The sequence below is a fragment of the Echiichthys vipera genome (assembly GCF_963691815.1).
Source record: "Echiichthys vipera genome assembly, chromosome: 21".
Taxonomy (NCBI): domain Eukaryota; kingdom Metazoa; phylum Chordata; class Actinopteri; order Perciformes; family Trachinidae; genus Echiichthys; species Echiichthys vipera.
The window spans coordinates 16,272,798-16,296,391 of NC_139846.1; the positions used below are offsets into that span (position 1 = coordinate 16,272,798).

The 23,594-nt window shown below is 39.3% G+C and overlaps 1 protein-coding gene across 1 annotated transcript in view; it reads left to right on the forward strand.

Annotated features, from left to right (window-relative positions):
• The first annotated feature begins 408 nt into the window (after nt 1–408).
• The window catches only part of tpk1 (thiamin pyrophosphokinase 1), a 59,382-nt gene continuing 36,196 nt past the window's right edge, over nt 409–23,594 (forward strand). Inside the window, exons 1-4 of the mRNA XM_083936586.1 lie at nt 409–438; nt 2,269–2,353; nt 6,997–7,071; nt 15,991–16,060. Of these exons, the coding sequence (XP_083792712.1) occupies nt 2,311–2,353; nt 6,997–7,071; nt 15,991–16,060 (188 nt within the window). The 5' untranslated portion in view covers nt 409–438; nt 2,269–2,310. The remainder of the gene's footprint in view (nt 439–2,268; nt 2,354–6,996; nt 7,072–15,990; nt 16,061–23,594) is intronic.

Below are 23,594 nucleotides of genomic sequence, written 5' to 3' on the forward strand. Positions count from 1 at the left end.
CAGATCCTCTTTTATAAGATTCATTATACTCTATATGTTGGAAGAATTCAGTCAGTGTTTTATTTATTTGATATTCAATGGAACATCTGTTCAGTACCCATGCTGTAATGGGGCGCATAATGGTGGTTGCAGTGAAGAGTGAAAGCAGTTATTGGAAGAGTCTCTTATTGGAATAATTTCCACTGGAAAATAAACCCTTAAAGTGAAATTAAACCATTTTTCAATTTGCTGGAGAACCCTAGAGTCTCCTTATAAAAACCTCTGGGACTGCCTTTGAAAGTGCCTGATATTAGAGCTATGTAAAAAGAAAACGCGTTTCTCTTTTTGGCCTCTAGGTGTCCCCGTAACAATTTCCTGCCAGTGTTTGGTCCTGCTCTGAGCCCTCCACGCGCTCTCGTTGACTGTTTACAACATCAATGGAGGAAGTCGTTTCATTCGGTTAGTTCTTATTGAATATTCACAGAGAAAAGCAATGACAGGTTTAAAAAGGGACGTCGGTTTATTACCATGGACGCATAGTTTCGGCGTGTGTGTTTGTTTGTGTCAGAACAGTACGGGTTTTGCCTGTGTAGCGGGGAGCAGCGTGGCTCATTGCTCCACGGTCTCGCCTTATATTAAAGTTACATTTGCACACAGCTGCGTTGAAATGGTTAAAGTGTTGTAAAACTGAATGAACTGTCGCCACTAAGCATGTAAAGTCCAGCTCCCCACGGAAATGCCTGATATGTGTCACGAAGTTCAGCTTGGTCGGTTAAGCTGTTCAACAAGCTAATGACTCAGAAACAATGTGTGGGCAATATGATAACATACTTCTACTTTATTGGCTAAAGTTAATTTCATTTAGCCAGTAGAATAGTCCAGTGGAATATTACATGTACTTTAGTTCACAATGGATTTACTCCTGCTTTTTAATTGGTGCCATATACTTGGCTGGACCACGTGGGTAAGAAGGAGGAATGGTTGTTATTGAGGGGGAGGTAGAAGGAGTTTGTCAAAGGTTAAGCAGAGATTGAGGTGTTATTGTGACACTGCTTCTTTTGCTTTCGCAATCATGGTTTGCTCTGTTCTGCTCGCTGGCTTGTAAAGGTGAGCAAAGGGAGTGTTGGCAAGTTGCACTATGTCTGCTTTATGCATTTTTTTGTCATGCATGTTTGAAAATGATCAGAGCAGAGGGGGCGGTGTTGCAGCCGCTCTACCGCACCGTTGTGATGAAAAGAGAGCTGAGCCGGAAGGCAAAGCTCTCGATCTACCGGTCAATCTTGGTTCCTACCTTCACCTATGGTCATGAACGCTGGGTCATGACCGAAAGAACGAGGTCGCGGGTACAAGCGGCCGAAATGGGTTTTCTCAGGAGGGTGGCTTGAGTCTCCCTTAGAGATAGGGTGAGAAGTTCATCCATCCGTGAGGAACTCGGAGTAGAGCCGCTGCTCCTTTGCGTTTCAAGGAGCCAGTTGAGGTGGTTCGGGCATCTAGTAAGGATGCCCCCTGGGCGTTGGGAGTTGTTCCAGGCACGTCCAGCTGGGAGGAGACCTCGGGGAAGAGCCAGGACTAGGTGAAGAGATTATATCTCCCCACTGGCCTGGGAGCGCCTCGGGATTCCCCCAGTTGGAGCTGGTTAATGTGGCCCAGGAAAAGGAAGTTTGGGGTCCCCTGCCAGAGCTGCTGCCCCTGCGACCCGACCCCAGATAAGCGGTTGAAGATGACATGAGATGAGATGAAATGATTAATAGCGATAAGATGATTAATCAGTTGACTGATTAATCAGGCAGATTAAGGTCATTTTGAGATAATTGTCATTGGTTTATGACTACACTCATGAGGCACATTAACAAAAAAATAAAAACTATGCTGCAAGTTGTAGTCTACAACTAAACTGAGATTGAACAATGTTGGCAATAATCCTGTTAAATACATGCTGTGTAACGATTACCGGCTGCCCTGCTCTGTAAATATTGACATCAGCCATCGTAAAACCCATAGTAGTGACCACTAATAATTAATAACAGGATTAAGTATTAGCTATAACCCTAGTGCCAATATTGTGTCTTGAGTTACGCAGTGTTCCAAACTCAGTATTATCGTGCTCAGGTTTGTATGCTGTGTATAATTCAGTCTGCTTGTTTCAGGGAGAATAATTAGCCCAAAGGAAGGCTGGTAATAAACTGGGATTAAGAACAAGTTATAAAATGAAGTTACTTCCTTTCATCAGTTTAAAACAGCAAGCAAGAAGAGTAGCAACAGTGTGTGTCCTCCTCTCCTTGGTTCCAGGTGAGTCGGGTGATTGAAGACTGGCTGCTGTGGATCCTGGCCATGGATGAAGAATTGACACCTTTGGACTGCCTGCTGCCCTCAGGTGCTGCCTTACAAACACACACTTCTTTGGTGCAAACACACATGCACAAATTCAATCAATACACACCCTCAAGCCACAGACCGAGACCCTAACAGAGATCTATGTACGTCTGATCACAACATGTGCTTACTCACATCACTGTCACACTTGTCTTCTTCTTGCTGCTTCTCCTAGTGACAGTCTTTGTGGAATTAAAACTCAACAACAAATTAGTGACACTTTCATGACAACAATGTGTATGTGAGAGATGCACTTATTTTTTTGTTTGGCTGCTTGAATAATGCATCTTTATTGCAAGACAGCCTGCTGGGTTTGCTTGTAATACTAGCTGTTTGAGGAAAACAAACTTTGAGGAGAACTTTTATGATTGAAACATATCCAAAAAGAAATAATTTCACCCCTGAATAAAATCCCCGTCATATAAATTCACTTTGTTCGAACACAACCCGAGAAAAACAAGATCAATCTGACTAAAAAATCCCACTGTAGTACATTTATTCTCTCTTTTCCAAAGACATGTTACATTTTTGTAGCAAGATTCATTTCCCCCAAGATGTTCTTTTTCTGTAGATGCTCTTTAAAAAAAAAAAAAAGAATCCCCCAGATGGTCACTGGCTGCCCTACAGACCTGAGGAGGAAGCTGCTTATAGCAGCCTTTAGCCGCTGCTCTCAGGTCAAGGTTTATGTGAGCTCCCTGGTGGCATGTGTGAAGGAAGGAAAGCTGGTATAAGCCTAAAGGCATATTTTACTCAAAGCTGTAAAGGTCAAGGAAAATATACAGTAGTTTGGCTTGTAGAGGAGATAGCAAATAGATAGATAGATCCATCCGTCTCTTTTGTCTGCCTCAAATGTTGCATTTGTTATTTTGTATTTGTAATTTTATGACTTCCATGAAAAACATTCCTGGCTTACACTTTTGTACATTATAGTAAAGGGGGCTGCATCAGATAAGCTCTGTCCTAATGAAATTGTGGTGTGGAGTTATGACACAAGAAATATTGTCCACCCACAGAACGATAAAAATAGACAGCTTAGGAGGGAAAAACCAACATTGTGTCCCTATAAAGCTCAGCAGAGCTTTTGCCTCTATCATCCTACTTGGATTCATTGGTGTACAGGACCTGGTTCACAGACATACAGTAAGCATACTGTGTGCAGTTGAGTGATTTTACAACAAAGGTATTGGTGGAATCATTTTCTCTTAACCTGCAATGTTTGGACAGCTGAAAAAAGTTGTACTAAGCTGTACTCTATTGAAACATGAAATATCCTATCTTGACATCTTTTTGTCTGTGTGTATGCCAATCACAGAGCGGAATGTGAACAAATACACCACCATCAAAAAAATGGTCCAAGAAACGCAACGCCAAGGCCAGTTTTTTTAAATAGATGTTGAGGTGAATCGAAATGATTGCACAAATAAACTGAAAAAAAAAAAGATGAAGGTATAACTTAATGACTGATTATACCACAATTTGATATAAAGAGATCTTTATTGGGGCTGGGTGATATGACCAAAGTCTCATATCACGATACAGGTCATTTCATATCCTGATAATGACATATATATATATCACGATATAGCACATCTGCTGTAAATCATATTGAGTAGTTTATATAAAATCACCATTTAGAAAGGCTTATTTCGTAATACATTGGGATTTATATACTTGAAAAAAGATACTCATGTTAGCTTACTTTTCTTTTTTTATTTATAACCTTTGCTGTATACCCCTTCACATGATTCTTCACCAGGTGCTGGAATAGGTTGGTGGTATTGGAATCGGATGTGGGGACCGGTGTACGGCATCATTTGCAGAAAACGGTCCTCTGCTTTGTGTCTGTTGGCTTGTACCCAAACCAACTCAATGCCACAGAGGTAGCTCCTCTTTAAGGTTCTAGGTCCATCTGTCAAGCCTTGTCGATGTCCCACTCGGAACTACCAGATTCCTCCTCCATACTTATGCCGCCTGCTTTCAAATTTCCTTCCATTGGGTGAACATAGCTTTGTTGTTGTTGTCCTATACAAGGATTGGCTGGATTTGTCTGTTTAATATAATTATAATAATTTTTCACAACTTGTGATGGACATTTTTCACTATTTTCTGACATGAATTGATTTATTGTAAAAATTAGTCTGAGAAACCAAGCCAAGGGTATTAGTACTCCATTATTTATGTCCCACATACAGTATGTAGATTGTATTATGGTGCATCACTTTCTTCTTTTGTGCTTCCTTTATGTCTCTGCCTCCATCGATTGCTGTTTAAAGGTTATGATCAAACCGTAAGACTACAAAAGGCCACTGTAATTGGGCTCCTGTATGTGTACATATGTTTGTATAATCTTGACATTCTCGCATGTGTGTGATTTGAGCGGAGCAGCAACACAGAAGTGGTGTTGATTTTCTATGCTTGTACAACTCTAAAATCAATAACACTCAAAGGCCAACATCTACCAAGAGACACTCACTTCTGATAGGACGCCATCAGCAGTTTTGAAGCATCTATTGAAACAGATGTTTACTCAAACACATTAGCTAAGCATTATAGGCTACACACTTAAATTTGCTCACTGTGCAAATCCAAGATTTATTTTACAGGTTTCACAGGGTGTGCAAATAATTCCCCAAATGGTTGCAGAATAGATCAGAGCACACAGACATCGTCCTGATGATATACTGTACATTTCTGCCACTTTCAATCAAAGGTAAAATGTGTTTGAGATTCCCTGTATCATACACTGTACTCCTAACTGTACAATATAGTTAAACCTGTTCCCCCAACAAGTTCATTGTTGTAGTTTCGTCCCTTGCATGAAATGCTCATCTAGACTCTTGGTGAAGAATATAAAAACATCGCCTGAATGGCTGTATTTTAAAATCCCTAGTGTGCAAAGTTAGCCTTTTAAATTTCACCGTTTTAATTATAAATGCCTATTCCTTGAATATCTATGTGCTTGGTTTTTGTATGTGTATTTTTACTCTCTGGCACTTTTTTAAAAGAATCCCAAGGTGACATTTCTTTGAACGAGTGCACTAAAGGCCGCATAGTGTGTGTGTGTGTGTGTGTTTCTGTGTGTGTGTGTAGGTGAGTGTGTGTGTGTAGGTGAGTGTTTCTGTGACGAGGGGTTATCTGAAAAGTCACAGTTGGTTGAGTTTGTCTTTTATTCTCTGTACTCCTCCAGCCAATTAAGAGACAAGACTGACAAATCTACTCCTCCTCTTTCTCCTCCTTTCCCTCCCCTCCTCGTGTCTTCCTTTCTTTTCCTCCTCTTCTGTCTCTCTTCTTTATTCTCTCTCCTTTTACCATACTCTGCTGGGGTTGACTTTCTTTTTGGAAATGACCTCCCAGTGATGTGAACTTTTTAACAACATCAAGCCCACTGCTGCAGCAAAGTCACAGACCCAAAGGACTATTTTCTTTTCTTTCCACATACTCTCAACCAAGTCAAAATGCACTCTTTACACTGTAAAATCCCCAAAGGGTGTTTTTCAAAAGGTGATGCATATTTTTCAATGAGAATTTCATGAAACCTAAAGTACAATATTCTTCCTCATTCTTCACCACTGCTTTCTATGGCCCGCCACTGCATTAATGATATACCGTATCATGTAAGGTGTATTGGCAAAGATACAAGCTTTATTAGATATGCCATGTCGTGTTGTTCCGAAAACTAGAATCCAGTTATGTGGAATTAACATAAATACAGTTTAGGAGACAGTGATGAGGTCACTGTACTCACAATGTGCTGGCTAAGCCTGCATAGACATTTTGGCTTTGAGACAAAGGGCAACAACTTTGAAAATGGATGAGAAATCATTCATTAGGTCAGACATGACGGTGAGAGAAAAATCCGCAAGCAGCGAAATAGCGTGTGAAGGCGAGGGGAAGAGAGGTTGTGCTTAAGTCCTTTGCTCTTACGTTAAGACAGATCTGTTTTTACCTTGTCAATAAATGCAGATTATTTTGTTATTTTGTTTTTCATGTCTTGCAGATAGAAAATTGCAATTCTAAAGTATAAGTCAGGTGATCTGCATTAGAAGCAGAGCAATCGAAAAGCTAAAAGCAAGATGGATGGGACGGTTGAGAGAGGAAATAGATTTGCAAAGCGATGCACCATGGGATAGACTTTGAGAAGGAAGCATAGATTTACACTGAGAGGAAAGAGACCCTATAGAATGTCAGGATCTTTTCACTTGTGTTTGAAATGTCTTTCCTCCGATTGCCATGTAGTCACATATTGTGTCACCAAGGTGAACGTATTCAAATGAGCATTGAAGAAATGTGTGCAGTAATTTCCCTTAAAAAAGGCAATTTTGTGTAAATATATTTACACCAAAACAAGATTCAGGACCCTGACTCATTTGGAATGGTTTCTGTTTTCAGTCCTTATTTTCCTGCCTGTGTGGAGGGTGATAATGACCTAATTAGCATGGCATTGTTTTAGATTTTTTCTTTATCATGCACATCCAGGTCCACAAACCATAGCCTCCAATTTGTATTTAAAAGGCAATTTTTAAAACATGCAAATAGTAATGTGATGGGTTTTTGCTATGTGGCCATTACACTCCATCGTCTGTAGCATCTCTATCCTTTTGTTCATGATTCATACCTTTCCCCCTCTCATCCTATCTTGTACAGGCACGCAGAGGATCTGTCTGATTATTCTGAACCAGCCTCTGGATAAGGACTACCTACACATCCTCTGGAGTAAAGGTATGTCTCACACATCCCCAACACAGATTAAACAAACCCCTTAGTATCACTTAGTTCTCTCTGCATTAATTTGCACTGAGCATGTGTTTTGTCAGACTATCTTCTCTAGCCTGTGCAGTCTCCACTGTGCAAAATCTAAATGGCTGCCATGTCACTAAAAATGCCCCCTTTCTGCCCTCTGCCCACATGCCCTCTGTGAGATGTGTTTGAATAACACAAAAAGATGACAATATAACAAAACAGCACTGAAGCAAAGATAAAATCACACAAAATGCAGTTATATTACATTCACAGTCAGATTCAAAACGTATTATGCCATGTAATCATGATACTAAAAAGACAGTGTTTTTATTCAGACATTTCAGTTCATTTAATTTTACACATAAACTTGAAATGTATGTGATCAAATATTAATAATCAAACTGAACTTACTCTCACAGCAACTGTAAGGTCTTGATGTTACAAGAATAGCACATCCGTTCAGATTCATCAAGTGTGTAGACATTCATTATAGCTAATTGGTGTGTAAATAATGTAAACACAGGCAGTCCCAGTAACTATCCACTCAGCGGGGGAGTGACAGGGTCGATATAAACAAACCGACTGGACCCAAGCCCCCTGCATTCAGAATGTGGGTGTTTCACTTCTAACAAATCCATCTTTAGAACTGACTCTGAGCTGTTTTTTACATCTATGCCATGTCTTACAGCCTTTCGTCAGAGTGGAAATGTTCGGGTTAGTGAACCGATAGAAAGTACTTTCCTGCGTTTAGGCAAGCACATGCCTCACCCTAAATATTTTTTGTCATTGATGCACAACTCTTGCTTATTCATATAGAATTAGCAAAGAACACGGGACAAGGGCTACGTTTTTTTCAAACAGACCCTACCTATAGCATAATACACACTCACTAAATAGCTCCACTTGAGCAGTTTTGGAACAATTATGCTCAGAGTTGATGTTTATTGTTGAAGATGGGATGAACTGTGCTCAGTCACTTTCACATCCTGCTGGCCACAAGTTGCTGGCGATTTATGAACCAAGGAAGTCCCCTAGATTCCAACCACTTTTTTGTAGTTGGTAACTAGAGGATGTTAAAATGGATTTGATTTTCCTTCTGATTCATGAATACACCAAAGCACTTTATCAGAGTAAAAGACAAGCAGATATCCAGAAAACTCAAAAGCATGCATAAAAGGCTCATTGTTAAAGGTTATTGAAGGGAAGTAGAGCTCCAGACTCCCTGAGGTGTCGCTTATGAGATGCGTTGATGCGTAGCGGTTGTACTACTTGGCTGTGATGTATTAAATATGCAAAGCTGACATTGAGCCTTTTAAAGGAGACATATCTTCGTTTTCAGGTTCATACTTGTTCACACTAGAGCATGTTTACATGCTTTAATGTTCAGAAAACACGTTATTTTTCTCATACTGCCCAGTTTGTCTTGGGGAGAAATAGTGCACCTCTGCAAAGGTAGTTCTGGAGCTGTGAGTGGAGATGTTGAGGTGGTTGGTATATTCCTATGAGCCCTCATGAGTCTTAGGAAGGGGATCCAAATGTCATTTTGAATCCCATGTTGTTTGATGTAGGCAACCCACAAAAACTGACTAGGTTGTCTTATTCCAAATGTATGTAAACCTTTTAAACTAGAGGTCGGCTGGTTGATCGGCCACAGCCGATCTGGGCTCCAATAGTGGCCGATGGCTGTGGAGCCTCCAACAGTCATTCTGGGAGGTACATCACCATTTTGCATGGAGGAACCAAATAGAAGTCGCACCAGGAAATGATAAAATAACTGTAGGCACACTAATTTATGAAAAATGTACTTATGCAATCAGGAAAGAAGGTTAGTAAACAAAATAACTTTGAAGGCAGACTTGTGATTAAAACCATATCAAATTGAATTTTAATTAAAATATCTTTGATATTCTTATCAACTTAGCAAAAGCCCAAGAGGCACCCGAGGTCTTTCCATCACACATCTCTCAGTATTCACCTTAATACAAGAGGACCTCTAGAAAAATGTTCAATGGCATTACACGAAGCAATTTCACACCAAAGGTAAATATTCTTTTGATAGTTAATTTAGTGAGAAGAATAAAATAATATATACAATGTAAAGAAAAAAAACTGCATAGTACATTCATCAAAAGTATTTTGATATGAGAATTATTTGTCTGTGTCCAGTTCATTTTCAATTTCCAAGGTGCGTTATCAAAGGTGCAGAGCAAAATGCTTCTAGACTCGATTGGAAAGACCAACAACCAATCAGAGCCATGGAATCTAACCCACAACTAATCACAGCAATGACGTGACCTACAACCAATCATAAAATGGCGGTGCTTGCTCAGTGGAAAACAATGGCGAACAAATTAAACAGTACACTGAAATGCTTAATTCAAAGCATTTTTTGTGAGAAATGGGCAATACAGTAACAGAATGTCAAGTCATAGCTTATCAGTGCTGCCTAGTTTGACAGTTTGAACTGAGTTTTGTGAGCCTAAAAAACTGCGCTGAACGGACCTGCAGACTGGACGGTGATTGTCTTAAACCCACCCCACATGAAATAAACAGTTGTGATTGGTCCGCACAGGGCCAGGACAACTGGAAATCCGCCTGTATAGGAGAGGGACAGAACGATGAGTTTGGCAAAAAAGGTTTTGGAAAAGGTTCACACTGTGTACCCAGAGTAAAGAGTAAGGCCATATTTCTGTAGGTCTGCACAGAACTATCAAAAATCGTATTGTTTGTTTTTCCTAAGATTACATTTATGTAATATTAAATGCATTTGCATTTTCACTTGTTTGTTTCCTACCAGAATGAGAGATATGTCATAGATTCCCTACACCTCTTTGATTATAACTGACCCTCAACAATGTTTGGTGATTGAAACTTTTCATTTAATATCCTCATTTACAAATCCAAACTGGGATCAGAATCTGATACATTAGGTCATACCCCAGTGATTACATTTCACAAAAATGCATTGTGGATATATTGCATATCCTTTTGCTGATCTGTTTCAATCATTGTTTTGTTATCCCATTTGATATTCTCCAGTAATAAGGGAACAAGAATCATGAGTAAAGAATTGCTTCAAATCATCAAACTGCATCATTTGGCGCCCACTGAGAAAGATGGACATATCAGATGTACTTTGGCAGCATGATGAAGCTTTATAATGCCATGTGGCATTTGCTCCCTCTTTGATAAGACTACTTAAAGTTTCAGAGATATTTTTGATGGTTTCTTAAGTGCCACAAGCAATACTGTGGTGTGGCTGTCAGAAATTGGGAAGCTTTCTTGATCAGTTTTGCTCTTGGCAGAAGTGCACTTGGGACTTGAAGAAGTTTTGACAGGACGATGATGGCGCATGAATGGCAGATCTTATATCTCCCACAGTATGATGGTAAACACGCTTGTAGCAAGTTATCGTACCTCCCTTGATATGCAATGTATTTTTAATGTTGTTTATGGGATAAGCAGATGTCAGTGTGCGCATGAGCATGTCTGAGTTTGTGTCACTCTCCAGATGGTTGTTCACCTGGAGGCATCGTAGCCAGGTCTCCACCCTTACAGACACACACATACACACAGCACTCAGGTTCTCTGATGTGCTGCCCCTGGGCCCCCTCATCACCTGTGGGAGAGGTAGAGCAGCAGGGAGCAAAGAAGTGATAGAGGCTGGAAGAGCGCAACACTGATCAAAGGGAAGCTCATTTACAGGTGCCAAGTGTGATGATGTGAAGTAGGATCAAGCTGCTTATCTCACTAACACACCCTCTCACTCATCTTGTCCATCAGTCAACCACTCACTTACTCATTTACTTACTTACAGATCCTTCACTTACTTCACCGTGTAACAACACAAACAAGTAAATCAATATAGCAATCATTAAAGGTAATTCTCTCGACAAGAGAAAAAAAACAGGCCTGTGCCTGATTTCATCATTTGTTGATGTTTCACAGCTTGCTGAAATTTAGGTTTTATGAACATCACCTATCAGCCAGTTGAGTATCAGCCTTGCAATCAAGGTCAGTTGGGTGATGTGGCCGCTGTGCGTTGACATGGACACACACACTTCCTGAACATGTGCAATTAAGCACATGTCAGATGGAGTAAATGGTTAGGTGGATATTTAAAGAGGGAAGTTGTTGGCGAGGACTGATGGATAAAGATCATCAGAAAGCCAAAAAACTAATTCCTGTAAAATTGTTAATGGAAAGGAAAAATAAAATGAGTAGATCTGGTGATAATTTTGCCACCTCGAATAATATAGAGAATGACAGCACAGACGAATAATGTGTAACAAAGTGAAGCTTGTAAAAACCAAAATAAGATTTTTTTTTTTAATTATATTTGAAATCAATCAAATATAAGGCAAGGTGTAGAGAGCAGGAGGGTTCTGGAGACAGGGTGACATGTGGAGGGGGAGAGGTGGACTAATAGATGAAGGGAGGGCATCAAGGCATCATAACGATAATAATCTTTTCACGGCTCTCTGTGACCGTTTGCCCTCTCCTGTACGCTGCAAAAGCCCTGACTTGACAGGTATTAATCCTCACTATAACCTCATCAATAACTGAAATAGAATATACCGTACGCGTGTGCATGTGTGTGTGCGTGTACTTGCATCTTTCCTGCATCAAACTTAAGAGCAAAATAGCACAGTTTAGCGCTGTGTGTGGAAGTACATTATCTCCTGCCCACCATATGTATCTATCCCCCAGGTAAGTACATTGAATGACAGGATGAGTTGGCCTGCAGGGAGGGATTATTATGGCTAGTCAATTTACAAGGTCATCAGAATTCATAAGGAAGCTATTTCACTGTATGTGGTTATTTTGTGAGCTTGTTTGTTAAACTCTCATGCTCTGAGGAGAAGTAGAAGATGTTGTTAGAGTTGGTTCGGCTGCTCCATTCACAGTTGGGACATACTTCAAACAGCAGTTCATTGTTTTCAGTGGGAGAATGACAGTATCGTATCTCCACTGCCTGTGAATGGAGTGCAGATGGATAGAAAATCTTTCTCCAGTTTAGTTTACCCACTTTTACCATTTACTGTGATGAAGACTGTTATAAATGTTGAGAGATCTAGAAAGACACATGCGCCCTTACAGTGAAGATTCAATCTAGCATAATCTTGACCCGTTTTATGTGAATTTGCAGTTGTAGGAAATTGTGTTTTAACATCTTAAAACAACAGAAGAAGCACACTCTTGACTATTTGACATGCTGACATGACCATATTATACTGATACATAGCAGAAAAAGTAAAGAAAAAAAAAGTCTCCAGGAATGTGGCTAGAGAATCACAGCCATGTTGTTTCAAGCTGTTTGATACAGATTTAACTAACTTCAACTCAACCAGAGTATTGGATAAAACATATCCAATTGCTGATTATCAGACTTAAGTCAACCTGGTGTCTGACCTGCAATGCAGCTTCATGTATTTTTAAAACACCTTTGATTTTCTCTATTTTTCAAGAAATGTAGTGATGTACAAATACAAAGGCGAGGAGATTAATGCTTGCAAGTAAACATAGTTTTAAACAATGCAAGATTTAAAATATTCAAACCAGTTGCCTTTCATGAGGATGGAAATACATTAAACATGTTAAAGAAATCACTTTTAAACAATTTCCTCACTCATTAAATGCATGGCATTTCCTGTGTGTTGTAAAACTATAGTTCATTTTCCCTGAAGCTTAATAAGATTTATAAACTTCTCAAAAATGTCTTAGCGGAGGTACTGTTTTTTAATCACAAAGAGGCAAATAATAAATATACTATTAACGGTGTAAAATAATGTCAGAAGAGGTTTTAACATATTGAAAAGTATCACTCATTGGTATTTATGAGATCTTTTTTCCTTCAAAACAAGCATTGGCAAGGAGACGTCTGTCATGATAAAATGTAGCAGTTTGTGGCCCTTTTATTACACCACCATTTGAATGCAGACATTAAATATGGTCTGAAAAGAAATTGGAAATGATGCAAATGTCAGTCAATAATTTTGAAAGATGTTTATGATGTTGATACTCGAGAGTTCCACTTTGTAGATCACATTTATCACATCAAACCTCTCCGATTTACTGGAGCTGTGTGAGGGTGTTTGTTTGTGTGTGTGTGTGTGTGTGTGTGTGTGTGTATGTCATGCAAACAGAGCTGAATAAATGATTGACAGACAGAAATAACTTTTCTAGAACCTATCTGAAATGTATTCAGTTTGTGTGTATGTGTATAGATAATGACTGATAGTTTTACAGTCTGTCACCACTGGGCTTAAAGAAGTGTTTTTTTCCCAAGTTGCCGTTTGAAAAGTTTCTCAGCCTTTGCACTCTGTTGGAGATAATGAGTAATTTACATTTCAATCATTTCTTGATGTGAAACATTGGCAGCAGGTGTTGGGGGTTATGAGTAAAAGCACTGCCTTGAGTTAGTGTCTTATTTACATCAATGCATATCCTCCTACATCCTCTAACTTTTTTAAGTGCAGAAGGATGGGATAGCTACATTGAGAGGGATACCCTGCCTCTGTTGGAATAATTATTACACTCCATTTAACTCTGCTAATCGAGTCTACTTAAGTCAAGTCAACAGTGTATGTATGAACCGTCAAATGATAACAGAAGTTATCCCCCATCAACACAAGATGAAACAACCCTGTTTATAAAAAGGTGGGATGCTCTGTTAAATAAAAATGAATACACAATTTAATGATTTGCAAATCATTGAAACCCCATATGTAATTGGAAATGGCCCAAAGACATGTTGAAACCGAAAAATGTAATTTATTTTGTAAATGATATCCTCATTTAGAATTTGATACCAGCAACGTTTACCACTCTGTTTGATCACCCCCTTCTTTAAACAACACTATGTAAGTGTTTGAAAGTGACAGCAGTTGGTCTCCTCACTTCCCAAAGTGGACTGCTTTTCCCATTCTTACTTAATGCAGGATTTCAGCTGCTCAACACCTCAGGGTCTCCTTTGTTGGACATTTCAAGTCGGTACTGCGCAGGGCAGGCCAGTTTAGCACCAGGTTTCTTTTACTACAGAGCCATGCTGTTGTAATACGTGCAGAATGTGATTTGGCAATGTCTTCGTGAAACAATCAAGGCCTTCACTTAAAATTACATCATCTATTTGGCAGTTCATGTTGCTCCAAAACCTGCATATATCATTCAGCATTAATGGTGCCTTAACAAATGTACAGGTAACCCATGCCATGTGCACTGATGCACACCCATACCATCACAGATGCCGGCTTTTAAACCATGTGCTGATAACAAGCTGGATTGTACCTCTCCTCTTTAGCCTGGAGGATGCAGCATCCATAATGACCAGAAATAATTTAATATCAGCTGTACAGTTTTACACTTTGCCTCAGTCCATCATAAATAAGCTCGGGCCCAGATAAGGCAGCGTTTCTTGTTTATATGTGGTTTACTCTTTGCATGGTAGAGTTTAAACTGTGTTCACAGACAATGGTTTTTGGAAGTGTTCCTCAGCCAATGCAGTGATGTCCACTAGAGGATAGTGTCTGTTTTTCATGCGGTGTCATCTGAGGGCCTGAACATATACATAAAAAATGTATACATTATGGGGATATGAAATGACCTATATCGTGATTATATTTTTGTCATATTGCCCAGCCCTACTGTACAGCTTCCACTCATAGATGGGGCACTAGGGCTGAAACAGATACTCGAGGAACTCGAATTACTCGATTACAAAAAATCCTCACGGCAAAATCTCTGCCTCGATGATTCGTTTAATTCCTATCTTTCATGTTATGTGGCCTACTCAGCACAGGGATCATTGTTCCACACCAACTGTTTTTGTGGATGCACACCACTACAGCTCGGAAAAGGCAGAGCGCATACGTTTGGGATCATTTCTCACTTAAAAAAGAAACCAAAAAGATGCAATGTGTCCAATGCAAACCACAACTGGCGTACAACAACAGCACAACATCGAGGATTCGGCGCTGAGCCGAAAGAGTCCTGTTGTTAAGGCCACTTCACCGAGTGAGTGTGAGTGCGGTTGCTGCAGTGAAACAGCAAGAGAATGCGTAACTGTCCATGTGAATGACTCTTCTTTTGTTTAGTCTTTCATGACAATGTTAAAAAATAATGTGACCTACCTGATCAGTCTTTACAGTTCTGTATGTATAAATGTGCGTTTTGTACATTACCAAATAAGCCTACCCTAGACATAATATATTATTTGATAGTGATTTTTTTTTTCAGATTTCATTTTTATCTGATTACTCGATTAATCATTGGGATAGCCGGTAGAATACTCAATTACAAAAAGGTTAGGTAGCTGCAGCCCTACAGGGCAGAATTCTTAATTCCTTGATTCACAAAGTATGTAATGTCCAATGAGTATTATTAGTATGTGCCATTCTAGTGTGTATCTGAAATTTCCAAGCTTGGGATCAAAGTATTGCTATTGTAAGTATTTCTATTCTATTCTATTCTATCTTACTCCTGTGGAACTAATCATAAGCGGTGTTTCATGCCTGCAGTGAAGTCTGCTGAATGTGCTGACTTTTTTTCAGTGAGAAAAATGATATTAGTGAAGTGTTTGGAGGACTACACCTGGATGCCACTAGACTAAGGTGGTTCACCCAGGTAGAAACATACAAATTGAACCAACAATTGAAATTTCCTAAAGTAGAGTGAACGTGAACTAAGCTCACCTCTGCATCGTTGGAGAACTAGTGTTTATTGAGACACTACACTACACATTGTTTATGCCAGTTTGAACTGGGTCATATGTAACTTGTACATTGGATGTATTTTAAAAGGCATAAATGTGTTGCAGTGAATGTAAGGTGTACTATTTATTTAAAACGAATTGCCCTCAGTTACACAGGCTAAACTATCTCTCTGTCCATCTTTCTGTAGCTCTCTTGAGGGCTTGTGCTGATGGAGCTGCCAATCACCTTTATAATATCACTTCTGGAGTTAGAAACAGGTGAGTCTGCCCCGTGTTCCCATTTTCATTAGTTAATTTGATTTTGTGTGTGTGCTGTGCATGCTGTTCGTGCTGTTCATGCTGTGCGTGCTGTGCGTACTCTGCGTGCCTTCCGTGCTGTTCGTGCTGTACATGCCGTGCGTGCCGTGTGTGCTGTGACGGAGCTTGTTCGTAATTTAGTCATAAACAACCAAGTCTCTCCCCGTTTCTTGAATTTGTCTGATGATTGCGGCGGCTGCCCTTACTGACAGCAGGGTCTTGTCTTTTCCCCAGTTAGACTTTAACTTTGCCGTCTTTGTTTAAATCACCCTTCTTCTAGGTATGTGCATGATAGGAACGTCATCAACACGCCACACTCAAAAAGCTGTAAATACACCTGAGAATAAGTCGCTGTTTTTACAAATGGGCTCACTCTGAGATTACACAGACTTAGTACTTGGCTGCGGGCATGGTAAAAAAACATTTGTTGTCCAGTCATTTGGACATTTGCGCTCCCACGTACAGTCCCGCTGTGTAATGGCTAAGTAATTCCAGGGTTGCAGTGCATGTGTGAAAGGGCCTTAAATGTGCATTCTGCAACCACTTTTTGTGTATGTGGCTAATGGAAGACTGCTGTCATGACTGTGATGGATCTGGGATCCGTTGTGTCCCCGAACTGTTTCACTTTCACATTAACACCTCAAAGTGTGAACATGAGTGTGTATTTTTTTTTAGAGTGTGAATATGATGTAATATGTGTCTGTTTGTCTACGTGCATGCCCTTGCAATTCTATCATGTGACAACCATTTTAGGTTGTAGACATCTGAGGCGAGGACATTAAAGCCCATTCACACCTCTTCAGTGGGCAAACGTATTCTTGTGTATGAGGTTAGGACTTAATTTTAAAGCAAAGATCCTTTATGTTTTTCCAACTAAAGGTGTTTTCATATGATGGTTGACTGTACATATACAACAGCCCATTTACTGGGTTTACAGGCCCTCTGCATACCTTGCTATGTTTATCATGCCAAGTCAAACATGTCACAGTGATCGTCAAAAGCATTTATTGTATATCCACCACTTCAAGGATGGCATAATTTTGTAAACTTGATCTGATTCACTGCAAACTAACAACACTATTTTTACTTCACCAAAGCAGCACTGCTGTTTATGTTGAAATTGAAGGCAAAAATAAAGAAAGAGAAAGTTATGGTTTGGTGCTTAATTGTCCATTCCCAAGTAACTTGATGAAGAACAAATTAGGTAACAATCTAGGCTTACTTTTCCTTTATTATCGTAATGATTTGCTTGAATGATAGACAATAAGCCAATCAATATAATAAACAGTAAATTGTAAAATCATTGAAATGCACGCTGCAGCGATGAATCAGATTACCACTCTGAATGCTCAATCAACAGCAATTGTTTTCTAATGTTTACTTTTGCTTATAGATGGAAGTCAGGCTGCACAATTAAGGTTAGAACAAGAATTCACAACTAGATTCACAAATATGCAAGTATTGAGAGTTGCAGTTTTTGTTGGAGATGAGAGAATGAATGAGGTCCTCACTAGTACAATAAGCCAAACATGTAATGTGTAACATATTTTTTTCATTGAATTTTCAAGTAAAACTAGTCTTGTATCTGTCTCTGAATGTGAGTTTGAGCATATTTGGCCTGCTGGCAGAGACATCGCTCATACTTTTGTCTGTTACCCTACAATCCAAGGTCTGTCAGCACCCTTTACAGGGTTGCTGACAGCCAGGCCTCCCTTTTTAGCTCACCTGCTCCCAACCCAAACAGCATCTGTCCTGGAAAGCTAAACATTATACAGGGAGGGAAAAATTGTAAGAAAATGGCAGAGGAAAAAAAAGAAGGAAATGTTTACGGTTGGGGATTTGTAAATTAATCACCAGCAAGTTAAGATGTATTTAACCTAACATTACCATAACTAATGGACTACAGAGAGGTAGAGGACAGAAGGAAGGGAGTTGAAGATGAAAGTAATCAATCAGAGCCAAACATCATGAGATCTGGCAAAACAGACAACTGCAGCACCATATAATCAAATAGAGGGAGGTAAAAGAGAGATGTGGGAAAAACAAAACAAAAGATTAACAAAAACAACAAGATTTGCTAGATTGATATCATTTTTAAACTAGGAAACAGATGTAATAGATAGCTAAGGTGTGTGCGTGTGTGCACGCGTGTGTGCGTGCGTGCGTGCGTGCGTGTGTGTGTGTGTGTGGACTGTGTAAGTGTTTGTCCATGTCTGCATGTAAATGTGTTTTTCAATCCGACAATAATGAGGATAATAAAGTCTGTGGTCAGCTTCTAGAGCCTCTTGCTCTGCCACAAAAACAGAGTAGGTGAAAGGCCTCCCACAGTAAAATAAAGAAAGGTGCCATGTAATTTCTGGTCAAAACAGCCTTAATAGTAGTAATTAAGTTATTCTTATGACATTATTTCTGTTATGGAGGTTCCTGTCTCCTTTTGATTTTTGAATTGTAATTTGGTCAAAGCATTCTGCTCTTTGATTTAAATTCATTGCAGGGATGATGTGTATGCACTTGATCACTCTCTTAAAGAAATTGTTCAATTCTTAGAAATCTGGGTCACTTATTTGTTCTTTTCCAAGTACTACATTTACACAAAGTATTTGCATGAAATTGCTCAAAGACCCTCATTTTTCTTCAGTAGGGGTTGGCACATGCCTTTTCTCTCTAGATTGAATCCCTTTTTTACTTTGTCTTTCCTACTTTGTCTGCTTTTTTCAATCTACCACTTACTTTGTTAGCAACAGGCAGTATTCATCACTGACATGCATTCATATATGGACATGTACTGCAGTTTTGATTACAGACCTAGTTTGAAGTTGGTAAACTGGTCAGTAACTACAGGCCAGCCAATAACTACTGAGCAAAGAGCTGAGTTTAATGCAAGAACCAAACAGGTTTGTACTTGAGATCAAAATGAAGGCCAAGTTTGAAGATGGGTGTGGTCCGCGCAATGGTGACGGAAGTAGGGCATTTCCCCACCACTTTATGTCCCTGACCCGATTTGGCGTCGCAGCTGGTGTGATCCCATCACAAGATAGTTCTCTAGAATAATTCAATCAATCAACAGAACACACTGACATAGAGCACAAATCTGCTCAAACTCAAAAAACTAATATGACTAACATATCTATAAAAAACACTTAAAGCTTACCAGTACAACATTATCACTGAGCAACTGCCAATGAAATTTAAAGCCGTTCACCTCATAAAATGAATTGGTAAATTAGTATTATATACTTTCATGGGAGCTCAGGCTTTTTCGTCAGAGCTGAGACCCACTGGCTCTCCTTTATGTCTAACCCTGTATTGTCCCCATATCTAAATGAAAATAGCATTTGGTCTAGTTTGTGCATCTAATCAAATCCTCTGAGAGGATAAGAAGTCAAGAGATGGATAAGTGAGAGTTTATAAAAAATTGCAGCTGTGTGTGGGTCTGTGTGCTTTTCTGTGGGTGGATTTGGACAATCTAGATGTGTGAATCCATCCGTGTTTGACTAAGCATTTGTATATGTGGAAGAGATTTTGAGAGCATAGTTGCGTTAGCATATGCTTATGTATGCGCTTTGGTTTGGTAAAGATAATGCTGTCAGCCTTAGCAAATAAAATTGTCAAGCACAAGACCGTTTAAGACACTAAGGCAAAGAGATCTATCTGACACTTTTACTTTCTTTTTTTCAGTCATTTTATGCTTTCTCTCACATCTTTTTTTTTAATTATAATTTATCCTCACTGGACAGGCTAATGGCTTTGTGAGATGATTGAAGTATTTTAATTTGATATCTTGGTGTTGTGGTCAGGGTGGCTGATATATGTTTAGGATATATTGAACCAGGTTTCAAATGTATCATACACATTATATAATCCATTAAAATGTCCCCTCAAAAATGCTGTAGTCAAATTCACTTGGGAATTACTAGGATATCTAGAATTGCATGACCTAAAAACAGGGTCACAGGCCAACAATTAAGAGGATTACACCACTAATGAAACCAGGCAGGGGGTTTGAGAGACTCATGGACCAGCTGATGACTGATAAGAAATGTCGCCTTCCTCCTAATTGCTTTCAGTCATAAAACTATTTATTAAATTAAATTAATTTAAATGATTAACCTCAACATGAATGGAATCAATATGCTTAATCCTTCTAGTTGTATATTGTATTATTTATTTGTTGCATCTTTTTGTGGTATATAGGTGGGTATAATTTGTTTAATATGTAACGCTATTGCAGCATGTCTGTTCTGTTTTCAATTCTTACTCTGCAGAAAATTACTACTATTACCGGTTTTATTTGACTCTTTATTATCATTATCATTTGTTAAGAAAACTTAAGCTCATAGCCAACTGGCTTTCTTCTGTATTTTTATAAGACCAGAAATTCTCTCATAACACTTGCTATGCTTTTACAGTCAAAATGGAGTTTGTCTATTATAGACTGATTTAAAGTCCCCTCACCGTTTATTGCTCTTTGTTGGGAATTGAAATTTGGAGTTATGTTGAGGAGCATGGGGACATTTTTTTTTTTACATAATGTGTGTTGTGATGCCATAAAAAGATATGGGAATCTAATCTTTAATGCAACTGAACTACTTGGTTATGCTTGGGCAAGATGTTGTGGTATCCAGTACCAAGTCAGACACAAATCTACCAACAAATTTCCAACCTTTTCCTTCAGAGATCGGTCATGACCGATTAGGTTTTTTTTTTTTTCTGATTAGACATGACAGTTCCCTACAAACACATGCAATAAGCCAATATTCTCTAACATGCACAACAGTCGTGTGTCCAGAGTTTTGTTTGTGAGTCCGCAAGTTTGTCTCTGTGCCCTACAGTTCATATCAATGTTCAATTGAGTCAGAGAGTGGAAAATGTCATGGAGCTTTGCTTTGGCTTGTTTATGTATAAGGCTTATTAATGTCATCCAAAATAATTCCTTCACCCTTTCACTCGCTCTCCTCCTTTGATTGGGAGATGGGAGGGATGAGAGGAGTAATCAGAGCTGCATCTCCTCAAGTGGTGCAAAGGCGAGAAAAGTGTTTGTCAGTGGTGCTGTGATTCAAGTGAGCAAGAGAATATAAACAAAACATTTAGTTGTAATTTAGTGGTCATATGGAAGGATGTTGTCAAGCTGAGTTTGATGTAAACAAAGCCTAGAAAGCCTTAGTAACCTACAAAAATAAGTATTGCAGAGCGGAAATGAGACAAGATTGGAAAAGGATGTAAAGATCATGGCGAGGAGAGGTGTGGGTTAGCAGGGAGAGGGGGGGAAAGGCAAGCAAAGGGGATGCAGAGAGAGGGACACACAAACAGGCTGATAGACAAAGACATACACACTCACAAACACAGGCAAAGGTCACACAGCCACCCCCGCCATCCGGTACTCAGACAAACTGGCGGTAAAATGCTCTATTTCCCATCCAAATTAAAGTGTCAGTTAATATTAATGTGGAAGTGAAGACTGTCAGACACACAGCACACAGACACACACGCAACCAGCATTTTACGCTCGCGCTCACAGACACAAACACAGAATTTAGAACCTTGCCTGGTCAATTACTATGAGCCGATGGAGTCATGCTCACAGGTCACAATGGAAGTGTGTGTGTGTAAAGCTCTGATTACGCCCAGTGTCACGTCTTATCCCATCTGTCACATGAAGGTTATTTCTGAATGGAGATGCAATTGTGGCATCCATTATAAGGAGGGAAAAGTGTGCATGGGCTTGTGTGAACGTTCTTGTCTGCAGATGTTTGTGCGTGTGCACGTTCTTGTGAATGTGTGTGGACAAGGAAAGTTTTTACCTGGATTAAATTTTTTTGTAAAGCATAGGTAGAACTGTGCGTGCGTGCGTGCGTGCGTGCGTGCGTGTGTGTGTGTGTGTGTGTCAGCAGATTGCATGCAAGTGTTGTTCTGTTTGTCTTGTTGTATCTGGTTGGTGTAAATGGGAACACTGAGGAGGGAGGGAATAATCCTTCTGTATCTCTTTCTTCAACCAACCGAAACATTGCTCTTGCTTCATGCGGGGGAGCATGCACGTGTGTGCACGCACACACACACACACACACACACACACACACACACAACTCAACCAACCAACCAAGAAATCGTTATGTCAGACCTGTTAATGCCTCTAGATAGCAGCAACTGCATCCCTGCGTGGTCCTGTTCCACACACACACACACACACACACACACACACACACACACACACACACACACACACACACACACACACACACACACACACACACACACACACACACACACACACACACACACACACACACACACACACACACACACACACATGAATGGAACAAACAGCTTGAGCTATCCATCTCTCTACGACATGAATATTCTACTCAGTTGTGGCTGGTAGATATGTGGTTGTTTTTGCTGATATCCACTACAGACCTTGTTAATTCCTGCACCATGGGAATGCAGATTGCCTCAAAACACAGTTGAATTTGTATGAATGAAATTTGTATTCAGAACACCTACTTGCACGTATATTCCCAAACCTCATGCCCAGTTTAATTTTCCGTTGTAATCCTCTTAATTGCATGTAATAACATAGTATTTCTGCCAGGTTTATGTAGTTGGCAGCTAATATTCTGTATTACTTCATTTTGTGATCCTTGCGCCTGGTGTCTGAGAGGCAATTCTGGCTTATGTGAGTCATAAACCATGGTAAAGTAGGGCCGGGGGAATTCATTTATATGCCAATAAATTGCATTTAGATTTTTCTTCTCCTTTTCATACTCTGTTTTGCAAACAATTTGCTTGTACATTGGCCTTACATGAGCCAACAACACACATACATTTATTGCATGCATACTCACTACAAAATAACTGTCAACAATTATCATTATTATCTTTATTATCATTACTTTTCAGCTGTCATTAAAAAAGTAGGGAATTTCTTCTTTTTTTTAGATAATTTAAAATGGCTGAAATGCACACTAATGAGTTAAGCTTAAATCTTAATTGTTATCACCATGGTGCGTAATCAACACATGATATCTGCTTACTCCCTATATTCCTCTTCGCAGCATTTTTTTTTAGCTTTAAATGACCTTTTTTTTTTTTAGGAATCATGCTTTCTAGGAATCATGCTTTTCATGTTTTCCCTTAGTTGTTTTTGTTGGAGTGAAGCCTCTTCTCAAACTAAATAATAAAGGATCTCTGATAAGTTTCAGTTTCGCTTTCCTCGCTAAGAGTGGAGCCTATTCCCAAAAAAATTAACAAACGATCTTTGAACAAGTGAATCTCCAACACTGTCTGAGTTTTCTGAGAATTGTAAACACGCGACCATATAGAGACAATATATATGATGTCATGTAAATAAGATAAATAACATGAAGCTGTTTAATTTGTTTACTGAAAGTACAAGGTATAGAGCTGTTCTATAGGAACGGTATCCTTAAATGACTCCTGTTGTTATCTGACAATATTAAGACAATACAATTAGATAAAATTAACTTGACGGCGCAGC